The 12,529-nt window shown below is 33.2% G+C and overlaps 1 protein-coding gene across 2 annotated transcripts in view; it reads left to right on the forward strand.

Annotated features, from left to right (window-relative positions):
- Positions 1-12,529, forward strand: part of CWF19L2 (CWF19 like cell cycle control factor 2) — a 99,333-nt gene that overhangs the window by 27,632 nt on the left and 59,172 nt on the right. For both annotated transcript variants that reach the window (XM_028516714.2, XM_028516715.2), the window contains exon 8: positions 3,528-4,177. In XM_028516714.2, coding sequence (XP_028372515.1) covers positions 3,528-4,177 — 650 coding nt within the window. The remainder of the gene's footprint in view (positions 1-3,527; positions 4,178-12,529) is intronic.

Here is a 12,529-nt window from a genome sequence, read left to right on the forward strand (position 1 = left end):
TAAGGACAGTTAATACCTTACTATGTAGAGTCATGTTATCCTGGGATACTAGATATTTTTCTATTTAAATTTTCATTTATACTCTTTAGTAAATTTCCCTGTGCAGTTTTTATATGTGTATCTTTAAGTGTATTTTAAATATTTTTTTCAATTATATATTGGATCTTTTTTCCCTTATATTTTCTAATGTACTGTTGGTGCTAGTATGCCAATATTCTAAACTCTAATGTTTTAAGTCTCATTAAATCTAATTCTTAATTGGGTAATCTGGGGAGATATTTATATTCCATAGATTACTACTTTTGGTTTTTCCCCTTCAGTATTACAATATTTGAACTTTCTTGACTGCTCAAATAGAATTTCAGAACTTTGATAAAAATGCTGGAAACTAGTTTTCTTGTTTTTCTGTGTTTAACTGATAACTTTCTGCACTTAAGCAGAAGGTAATCATCTTTAAAAAGTATGCATCCAGAGTTTAGTCATAGATGCTTTTTTGTTTGGTTGCCTTTGTTTTTAAAGTAGGAAAAGGTGGCTAATTTTTATGATATAACTTTATAGGTGTCCTTTGAGATGATATATTTTTTCTTTTTCTTGTTAATGAGATAAGTTGTATTAACAAATTTCCTAATGTTCAACCATTCTTGCATTCTTTGAGTGACTCCTATTTTTAAAAATTTATTTTTTATTACAGTTGACATTCAATATTATATTAGTTGCAGGTATTTATATAACTTATGAAATGATCTCCAGATAAGGCTACTTTGCAACCCAGCACTATACATAATAGTCATTACAATATTATTGATTGTATTACCTATGCTATACATCCCTGTGACTAGTTTTGTAACTGCTAATTTTTAATTCTTAACCCTTTCACCTTTTTTACCCATCTGGCAACCCTCAGCTTGTTCTCCGTATATGAATCTATTTCTGTTTTTTTATTTGTTTATTTTGTTTTTAGATTCCACATATAAATGAAATCATACTCTATTTGTCTTTCTCTTTCTGGCCTATTTCACTTGGCACAATACCCTCTAGGTCCATTGATGTCACAGGTGGTAAGATTTCATGCTCCTATTTGGTCATGACATTTCCTTTAATTACTGAATTTATATCTTAATATATGTATATGGCCTTCAGTTATCTTTTAGTGTTATCTTATTAAGTTTTGATAGTAGGAGTTATGATGTTTATTATTTGGATTTTGACATTTTATGTAATTTCTTAATTCTTTAGAACATTTAAGAGTCATCATAGAATGAGGCATTTTGACCTGGTAGTTAAGAACATTGGCTTTGTAGTCATATGCTCCTGAATTTCAGTGTCAGGTTTATTACTCTGTTACTTTGTGACTTTAGCTTCACTTCTTTTCCATTTTAAAAGCATGACTGTTAGTATCAGTCTCATAGAATTGTTTTGAATGTTAATAATTATTTGAGTGCTTTTCATATGCCAGGCACTATTAAAATCTTTGGGTTAAATAAGTTAATTACTTACTTATAATAACAGTATGATTATTCTTCTTTTGTAAATGAGGAAACTGAGGCAAACACAGGTTAAATAGCTTAAACAAGATTACATAGTCAACATGTAGATTTGAACACATAGAGCTTACTAAAATTATGCAAACAATTAATATAAGCACTGAATAAGTTGTGATAATTGCTGTTATTGTTGTCTGTATTTTGTTATATTTCATTGAATCTAAGAAGCCACTAATTCTAACTGCGTATGAGGAGGTGCTTTTATTATGAAAATATTTCCCCCACCTCACTGCCATCATTTCTGTTCTATATATGTTGTCATTGAATTTAAGAAACAGTTTAAATCTACATTTAAATTTTTTTTAAATGAAATGTTATGGATTATCTCTGCCTAATGTAAGGTAATAACTTCAGCATGTTTTGATTCCCCATCTCACCTGTTAGATTTTATGGAAATTTTAATTTGCAATTTTAATTCCAGTTTGTTATAAATTTAAAAATATACATCTTATTCTTGACAATTATATTAAACTTCTTAACTACCAGAACAATTATTTAGACTTACTCATTATATTTGCCATTTGGTTTATAGCATGTCTTCCTTTTTTCAGTGATCTTTGCTCTAGTTCATTTCTGGTTTGTCATTCTGATCCTGAGTAAGTTCCTCTGCCCCCTGCACCCTAAATTAGTAAGTGATTTGCTTTCTAACCTTCTGCATTTTTGAAAATGATTTTCTTTTGTCCATACCAGGGTAGGATAGTTTGATTGTGAATGGAATATAGAATTATTGCCTTAGAATTTTTTTAATTGATGTTTATTCCATTATCTTACACCATTTAGTATTGTAGATGAGAAGTTGTTAACAGTCTTACTTTCTTTTCTTTGTAGGTAATGTGTTATTCATTTACCTATTCCCATCTGTTTATATGCTTCTTATGTGAATTTTGAGACTCAGGAATTAGGGTTTTTAATGTATGAGTCTTTGTATGATTCATTTTCTTCCCTCTCCTCAGGATATTGGATGAGCCCATTGGATCTGGAAAATGGTTGGGGATATTTTCTTACATTATTATATTTTGTTAGTGCTTTCTTCTCTCTTTGCTCGCTCTTTCTGGAAATACTAGTACGTTCATGTTAAATTATCTTAGATTAAGTGTCCATATTTCTTTTTCCTTATAACATATCTATTTACCATCTTTTCCTAAGTATAGAGAATTCCTGGGTTAGTGTTGAATTCACTAATTTGTATTTAATACTTTTGATTCATCCACTCTCTGTATCTGCATGCTTATAGACACACAATTTTTATTTACAAGTGTTTCTTGTTCTTGAACTTTGCTTTTTTTCATGGAGTCTGTTATGTTTTTAGCAATATATAATAGCAACTTCTTGAATCTTAGTGATGGTAGGAAGTATTTTAATTATTTTACTGTGTTCTGTATTATATATTTTACTTAAGAGACTTCTTTTCACATCCCAGATTTTCTTAATTTGGTAAATTTTTATTGATTAATCATATTTTTAAAAGTATTTACTTTGAGGTAGCAAAAGTTCTACAGACTGAATGGCTTAAACAACAAAAAATTTATTTTCTCTCAGTTCAGGAGAATGGAAGTCTAAGATCTAGGGATCAGCAGGTTTGGTTTCTTCTGAGGCCTCTCTTTTTGGCTTCCTTCCCAAGGTGTTCTCACGCGTTATTTTCTCTTTGTGTGTCCAAATTTCTTTTCACAAGCACATCAGTCAGATTGGATTAGGACCTAATTTAACAACCTCATTTTAACTTAATCACCTCTTTTAAGGCTGTTAGTCCGTATGGTCATGTTCTGAGGTATTGTGGGTTAGAACTTCAACGTATAACTTTGGTTCAGGGGAGGGGAGGCACTGTTCAGCCCATACCAGGTAGGATGATTGGCCTTTTTTTTCCCTTTTGTTGGGTTTTTCTTTCATTGTGCTTCAATGGTGCATCATGGCACTGAGCTGTATGGGGTATAAGTCATTGAACTTTTTAAAATTTTATATGTCTTCAATTTTTCTCCTTTTTAGTCATTGGAAATATTTCATTCGAAATTAGAAGAAGCTGAAAAAACTGCATCCACAAAAGAAGACTGTAGAAGAGAACGTTGGAGGAAGCCAGCATATTCAGAAAAAGCACAAAGTGGTCAAGAAAGTAGAAAATCAGACTTGATACAATCTAATAAAAGTTCAAGGGATAGATACAGTACAGGTATTACTAGTAATGAAGATAAATTTCGTGGTGATGAAAAAGATAATAGATCTGGGTCTTCAGAAACATATAGAAGAGACTTTAATTCAAGGCAAAATAGAGAGTCTTCTTCTTTTGGAATTTTGAGACCTAAATTTTTAAGACCCTCTGATGACGAAGAACTTTCATTTCACTGCAAGAGCAGAAATTTTAAACCATCTGGTTCATCCTCAGCACTGTCTACTAAGGGTTCTGTGCATTGTGGTTTTCAAAAACCCATAGAGAACAGCGAAGAAAGTTTATCATCACAGGTTCACTCTGATGAGAGAGAAAAGAGGAAACATTCAAATCAAAAACCATTAGAAACCTGTCACAGTGTTGACTATGGGCACATTTCAGAAGATGCAAGAGAAAAATCACAGAATGAAAGCTTGAGGGATGACTCTCTGAAAAAAGAATATCTACAGAACACCAAGTCTTCATTTGCTGGGTATTTTGTCATTTGTTTTTTAAACTGATAATATTAAGATCCATATGATTCAAAGACGTGAACTGTATTTTTAGGACATCTGTTGTTAATTAGTTGTGAGTTGTGATCTCCTCTTTCTTAAATTTGATGGAAGAGCTAAGATATGCACATTTAACAATTCAGTCATTTCATCTTATGGATTGCATTTCATGTCACATTTTTATTTAACATGAAAAGCTGGAAGAATTCAATAGCTGTATTTGCTTAAAATTTGTTGCTTTTTTGCAACTTAAACTGAATGAGTTAACAATCCTTTTAAGTGGACACACTACAGGAAATATTTTGGTATATTACTGTTTCCATATTACTTTCAAAGGAAATTATTCCATTGCTAAGAATAATTGTAATTATAAATATCACATGTCTACTGGAGGTTTGGAAGACTGAAGGAAAATATATTGCTATAGCCCAAATGAGAAGTGAAAAAGGAATGTGAAAGATCCTGCACAGGGCAGTGTGAATTGTATAGTGGTGGTTTTACAGAGGAAAAAAAATAATGTACTTTTGATAGTTGACAGGTTTTAAAGCTAGTGTTTGAGTTTTCAAAGCAAAATATAGGAAGGATAGTGGTTGTATCTGTAATGATTAGAGAAATAGGTAGTACTTACTGGTTTTATTATTCTTGTACTTATTATATACTTGTATATAGGGCTGGGTCAGTAGAATAGGAAACCCAGGTAGAGTGGAATGAGACCTAGGAAAACTTGATTTAGCCATAGAGGTAGGTCTGTAGGAGGTAACTGTAAATAGAAAATTAGTATCCAAAGGATAATGACTAAATTATACTTGAATGATCAAAATATATTTAAAAATAACCACCAAATGAATGTGACACTAAAGGAAGAGGTTTTAGGAAATAATAGAATTCAGTGGTGGTAGGCGTAGGTTTAAGCATTGTGGCCTGGGTCATGAGTCTGATAAATTGCTTTTGTTAATGACTCCATCTGGCGCTGTGCATTATAAAACACAAGTGTGCTGCTTTCAGTGGGAAGAAGCTGGCAAAATCAGTTAAATGGGCTCTGGTTCAAGTCACAGCTTTGCTCCTGGGAAACCAAAGGAGAAACCTGGTTGTATTGACTTTATAAAGATGGCAGAGATTAGAGAATGTTTAAGGCTGTATACATGCATAATTGTCCAGGCTTTACTCCAGGTACTCAAGAGGGTAGGCTTTTTCTAGTCCCTACCTGTTGGTGGGATAAAGCTCTTATTTCCTGATTTCATTAGGATTGGCTTAACACTTGGACGATCTGTAGGTCTTGAATTCTGTGACTGCAGTTAAGCAGATTAGGTGCAACAGTCATACACTTTCTAAGTATTCTGTCTCTTTCTCTAATTGCTTCATATTTGCATGTTATATTTAAATGGTAAGCTTCTGATATATATATTCTAATACAAGCACTCACTAAAAACTGTATTTTTTGGTATGAAGACAATATTCTTTGTTAGCTGCAGTAACTGATGTTGCAGATGGTTTGAGGCTTTCCACAGATTCCTTGATTAACTGGAGAGGGAAAGAACAATCTAGGAGTTATCCACACGTGTACACCCTGAGGTCAAAGTAAGAGACCAGCACAGGACTTTGAAGAATGCCTATTTTTAGGGACTGGAAAGATTTCAGTGAAGGACTATTAGAAGCTCTTAGTTTATCTCAATGGTATCCTGGTCTGGTATATGTTGAATTCTTTATAAAATGTCAGGGCTGTAGGGAGGTTTAGAACTAATGAATTTTAGAACTAGAAAAAAAATCATAGTAGTTGATTTTAGAGTTAGAAGAAATCATAATCTGACCCCTACATTTTTCAGATGCAGAAGTTAAGGCAACTGAGGTTGTGAACTGCATACTGTTATATAACTAGGGCTGTCAGATTTAGCAAATAAAAAAAGGTCCTTGCAATATTTGGACATACCTGTACTAAAATATTTCTTGTTATCTGAAATTCAAATTTAACTGGGTGTTATGAATTTTATCTGCAACTATATGTAGCAGTCATTTCCTGGGTCTGTGATCTTTTTACAAGAGAGAACATATGTAATATAATTATATATAAAAACTTTACATACACATATGTGATGTAGTTTCACAATGCATGTACTATTTTGACCCTTGTTTTTCCAGCCAGTATATCTTAAAGATCTTTTTACATCAGCCTATATGTATGTACTTTTTTCATTTTAAAGACTCTTTCATTTATTGTAAAACTTCAATAGCTCCTGGAAAAAATAGGTGTATAGTTTGTTGCTCTTACAAGTAATGTTGCAGTGAATATTTTGTATGTGCCCTTTTGCACACTATTTAAGTATAGCTGTAACATGAATTCCAAGGAGTGGAATTATATTTTGTTGTGTTAACCAATTTACACTCTTAGCAGTCGTAGATGAGAATGACTTTTTTCTTCCTTGCTGATAGTGTTATTGAATTTGTTAATCTTTGCCATAGACATTGTTGAGAAACAGAAACTTTCCTTGATTTACACTTAAGTATGAGTGAAGTTGGACATATTTTTATAAATGTTGATCATTTGTATTTTTGTTAACTAGTGTTATGTTTTGCCTATTTTTTTAGTCGTTTTGTGAGAACTCTTTATAGTTGTCATGCAATATATATAGTTTTTTATCATTTATAGTTTTCCATTTATTTTTCTTTTTTATTCATTCTTTCATTCATTCTTAATGTAATCATATTTATCATTCTTTTTTCTTTGTCCTTTTTGGGTCCTATCTAAAATGGCCAAAAAAAACCACTCTGTAGTGTTGGCCCACATGATTAAGAACTTTAAGCTTATTATCCTTAGAAATAAAATGTGTTTGCATATAGTTTTGTGGGAAAATATATTAGCTATGTATTTTGAGGAATTTGAAACCTAGAGTAGTACATAGTATGAACAAAATTAATGTGATATCCTTAATTTAGGTTTTATCAATATAAGGAACTAACTTATATTATGTAATATTTTAATCTTTGGATGTCATCCTTGGCAGTTTATTATTGTTGCCTGGATACACAAAAGAACGATTCCAGGTTCTAAAGGCTTTCAGTATAGTCATGAGATACTTAGACCAAAGAGAATATTTGAGGATAAGTGGTGAGAAAAGAATAATTAAAGGAAAGATCTGTGAACACTGTCAGCATGCAAAAAGAATTGCAATATGATATACTCAAGGTTTTAGAAATGTCACTGGGCTAGAGCTCTTGTAGGTATTTGTTCCTCTTTTAGTTACTTGTTCATCGGAAGTTTTTAGCAAGAGGGGTGTTTGTGTGTGTGTTGAGAATACATTTTAATGTGCAAATAGGATTTTCTTTTTAGAAATTAATTATGAAGACTTCTGAAATAGCAGTTATCCTGGAAAATGAGAAAAACTTGTCCTTTTCTCTTTTTTGTAGGATAATTGCAATGTCATGGAGATGTTTCTTTTAGAGCACATACTCATCCTTGTAAAAGCTTACGGAAAGTGAGGTCCATTCCATGCTGTTTGCTGCAGGGCAGTTTCTCTGGTATTAGCAAGATGAAGTAATGTGTTCTTTGGTCATGGTGTGCCCAGCAATTCTTATTTAATGTTTTTATGTGATACTTATTACTGTCCTATTAAGTATCTTAAGTATCTATTAATATTTAAAATATTAAGTATTAGGCATTTTTAGAATTCTAGTATATCCTCTCACTTATCCTCATTTATTATTCATCTACTAATAAACAGTGTAATTCCTGTTAGAAAATATTCCCACTGCTCAAAATGTTGTAGAGTGTGAATTTTATGACAGTGAATGAGACCTTTTAAAGGTCTCTTGTGCTTCCAATTATTGTCTTGAAACTTGTGAGCTTTGGTTGGATTTTAGTATATCTTCATTTTCCTCTTTTGGTTGAATCTTTAAGCTTGTATCTAAAAGTGAAGGGGAAGAGTAACATTTCTCCAAAAAAAGGTAGAATCAAGTAAAATATAAGGCTGTACCTTTGGATAAACAATAATAGAGGTCACTGGCAATTTACTCAAGAATATTATCATTGGTTCTGGCCAGGGTAGCTCAGTCACTTGGAGTGTCATCTTATGCACTAGAAAGTCACAGGTTTGATTCCCAGTCAGGGCACATGTCTGGGTTGCGGGTTCAGTCCCCGGTTGGTGCACATAGGAGAAGCAACTGATTGATGTTTCTCCCTTGTATAGATGTTTCCCTCCTTTCTCTCCCTCCCTTCCCTACTCTAAAAATCAATAAGCATGTCCTCAGGTGAGAATAAAAAAAATTATCACTGTAAAAGAGGATTTATAAGCCAGATTTCATAAGACTAAGTTATGATTATGGGTTATGAAATGATAGAGGTAGAAAGTATGTGTGGCATCCATGGATTAAATGCAGTGCCTCCTCACTCTCTACCTTTTTTTTCTTTTAAGGTGAAAATACTTGAGTATGCTTATATTTCAATGGGAAAGAGTCAGTGTCATTTTTAGAAGAAGCTAATACATGGAAAGATGATAGATGAACTTATTGAGCAAGACCCCAAGATTAGTGTGGATGAATACAGGATCCAGTGTACTCATACAAAGTAGAAGCATTACCTTTGGGTGGCAATGTTAAAGAAATGGAAATTGTAGCTACAGATTCTGGGTGACAGGAGAAAATTATGGGAATTCTTTTCTGAACTTAGTGCTTTTCAACGTATGATCCCCAGAATATGAGTGTTCCCTTTTTGGTCTATATATGGACCACAATGAATATGGTAACTTCAGGAATAAAAAAGTAATGTAAGAAAGTTCATACACAGCTCACACAATTGAAATGTCCTTGCCTTGTTTTGCCTTACTGAGATCAGCTTATCTTACTTTTACTAAAAAATATTGGTAAACCTTTGGAACACAATTATCTTAGAATTGTTAGTCTACTTGTACATCATGTTTGCTTTAAGTATTCCTTGGAAACTGAAAGTTTGAGAAACAGACTGTTTCTTTTATTCATTCAAATTTGAGAAAAAGTGCTCTGAAGGGGAGGTTATTTTTGTGTCAGAGTTGTCTCTTGGAACTAACTTACATGACATTGACAAATTCTTTTTGCTTTTCATCTTACGTTTTGTGGATGCTTCTACTTCCTAAATCTGGTTATATAAAAATAATTGACATGGTATCTGCCTTCAAAGAACTCACAATATTGAAGAGGCAGTTATATAGACATGTGCACAAATATGGTACATAAATGCCAAGATACTTATAAGTATAGGTGGTTAACAGTTATAGTGCTTGCATACAAGAAGGGGCAATTTAACTCTTCTGGGATAAGATTAGGAGGAACAGAATCCAGGAAATTGTGTAGGGAAAGGTAATGAGCTCTTGAAGGATAACCCATTAGGCACTAGTTGGGGAAGGGCAGCCAACATTGAGGGAAATTGTAGAGAGAGAGGGCATGGTATAGTTTAGCATTTGCAAATAGTATTTTGGGACATAGGTGCAGGAGCATCTTAAAATCTTGTTAGAATGCTTAACATGCGTTAGCCTCTCTACTGAGTGGGAGAAAAATGGGTAAGCAGATATTGCAAATATTGCCTTTTTTATCTTATAAATGACTCCAGAAGCATTTTTATGAGTTGGACAATATCCTTGTAATGATATGGAATAAATATCTTAAGGATTTGAAATAGATCGTACTTGGATTTTAGATTCCAAGGTAGTGAGTGTGAAGGTTAGTTTGGGATGTGGAACAGATTTAAGGCTGATATTACTGGTTGGGAGAGTATAGCTAAGAGGGAGGCAGTCATGAACCAGAGGAGTGAGTGTAGAGAGGAGGAGCTTGGGTTGGCAGCCATGACTCAGTGAGGAAGCTTTGAATTTTGTGGCCCCAAGAAAGGATTTGGTTACTTATCTGTACCAGCTCTAAACCCTGTTAAACTGTTCTTGACCAGATTTCACAATTGGATTTGAAGCACTATGAACAAAGAACTGGAGGATTCTTCTTTGACTCAGTAATTGGCTTGCACTGGCAAAGGGAACCACCTTTCTGAGAGCACCAGGTTAAGTGTTCTGTTTGGAATGTTTGTTTCTTTTACTCATTCAGTTGTGAAAAAAAAAGTATCTGGTCTGAACAGGAGCTTATTTTTATATCTGACATGTCCCTTGGAATTTAAATTAGATAACTTTATAAATTCTTTTTGCTCATATTTCTATAAATATATTACTATAGTTACTGTAATATTTTTATACATTATTGCATTTAATCCTGATAAGCTGAGGGTAACTATTAATCATTTTCTTGACTCTGTGGCCTCCAGGAGGTTAAGATACTTGCCTGACCATAAACCTAATACATGACAGAGTCTGGATTTGAACTCATGTGAACTTGATTGCAAAACTTCTTTTCTCATGATACCAAGAGGGATTTCTTGAAGGGATGGTGCCAGATAATGATTGGTGTTCTAAGGAAGAAGCTATTAGTGCTTTATGAAAAACTTGCATTAGGAACTCCTAGAATTTAGGAGTCTGTTTTTAGGTATTTATATTTTTATTTTGGTGCATATCAGTGGGCATGAATCTCTTGACATTTGATGTAGTAGCTTATTAACATTTCTAGTCCTTCTCAGAAGGAAATGGATTGATGGATGCCTTTTGGCCTTCATTTTTTTTGGCCCTATCAAATTGAAGCTTATTTGCAGAATGGCTGATTTTCTAAATAAGTGAACTCAATAAGAACTCCTGTATGGACTTGTGTCTGGATTATAATAAGCATCCACTGGATTAACAGAGAAAGGTTTCAAGAAATATTGGGGAAGCCACCCCCTCACCCATTTTCTTCTTCCTCCATTTTTTAATTTTCTCTTTTGGGTGGTGTTGAGATGAAAATGGATGAACTAGAACGGAACTTTGTAGGGGGAAAAAAACCCCTGGTCACTGAAGAAAAGCAGAAAAAAGAATGAAAAGCAGCCAGAAAGTTTCTCACTTAGGAATCTGGCAGTGGTGGCAGACTGTGGGGCAGGCCGGCTTCTGAGGGAATAATTGCACTGGTACTCTTTGTAATGGGCACAACTGTTATTTTGTTTTACGTTATACATGCATATAAAAAATTTAATATTTATAATTTCCACATAAAGGACAAGAATAGTAAATTTTCAAAGCAGAGAATTTTGGAATTAACTGAATGGGAAAGAATGCAACTTGAGAAAAATTATGTTGATTAGTAACTCAAAGAAATATGATTGGGTTGCCTGGAATTCAAACAAATTACATTTACAAGACAATAGAAATGACTTGTACCTCAGAATTTAATTTTAAAAAGTGATTGGAAACTATTTCCCATACAGAAAAAGTACAGCTAATGATACCAGCAGTACCTCAATCCACAGAAGCGTATCAAAAGTAATGAAGTTATCCTCGTTACACAAATGCAGTGCCCGTACTGTTTGTCTTGATTAGTTTTTAAAATGTTGACTAAAAGACCTTGACGGGAACAAAAATATGTTACTTTCTAATGATGTTTTACATGAAATATTTCAGGTGTCTCAGTTTCAGCACCAGAATATTGCCTTTCCTTTCACCAATATGAGAAGAAAAACTCAAATGCTGTCTCTGAAAAGATTTTATTTTTTGCCCAAAAGGAATTCACTATTTAAAAATATTTTCAGTATATGGTTGCTTATTAGGTCAAGTTTTGATTTGGTGGTCTGTTTATGTATTTTTCTATTACTTTCTCAGAATGTATGTTGAAAACTCATTAATTTCAGTAGAGTATGATGACATCTAAAAATTCATAGAAACTAGTAATATCATAGGTATACTCTTTATATTTGAAACTTATGACAGAATTTTTTCTGCTTTTTAAATTTTTTATCACTCTCCTGTGATAGTTTTTAAAAACAAATTTACTGAGCCCTGGTTGGTGTAGCTCAGTGGATTGAGATTGGGCCTTCGAATCTAAGAGTTGCAGGTTCAATTCCTAGTCAGGGCACATGTGGGCCTGGTCCCCAGTAGGGGCAACCACAGAGGCAACCACAGACTTACGTTTCTCTCCCTCTCTTCCTTCCCCTCTCTCTAAAAATAAATAATTAAAAAATTTAAAGAAATAAATAAAAACAACTTTATTGAGGTATAATTGGCATATAATAAGTTGCACTTATACTCTAAAGTAAGTGTTTAATTTGGTAAGTTTTGAAATATGTATATTCTAACAAAACCATCATTCCCAAAAGTTTCCTGGTACCCTTTCATAATCCCTCTCCTCCACCTCTCTCCATACCCTCCCCACCGCTTTAGACAACCATTTATCTTCTTTGTTTTGTTAAAGACTTGCTCGCATTTTTTAAGGTCTTACATACATGGGGTCATAGTTCACATTTTCTT

This window comes from Phyllostomus discolor, chromosome 6 (genome assembly GCF_004126475.2).
Source record: "Phyllostomus discolor isolate MPI-MPIP mPhyDis1 chromosome 6, mPhyDis1.pri.v3, whole genome shotgun sequence".
Taxonomy (NCBI): domain Eukaryota; kingdom Metazoa; phylum Chordata; class Mammalia; order Chiroptera; family Phyllostomidae; genus Phyllostomus; species Phyllostomus discolor.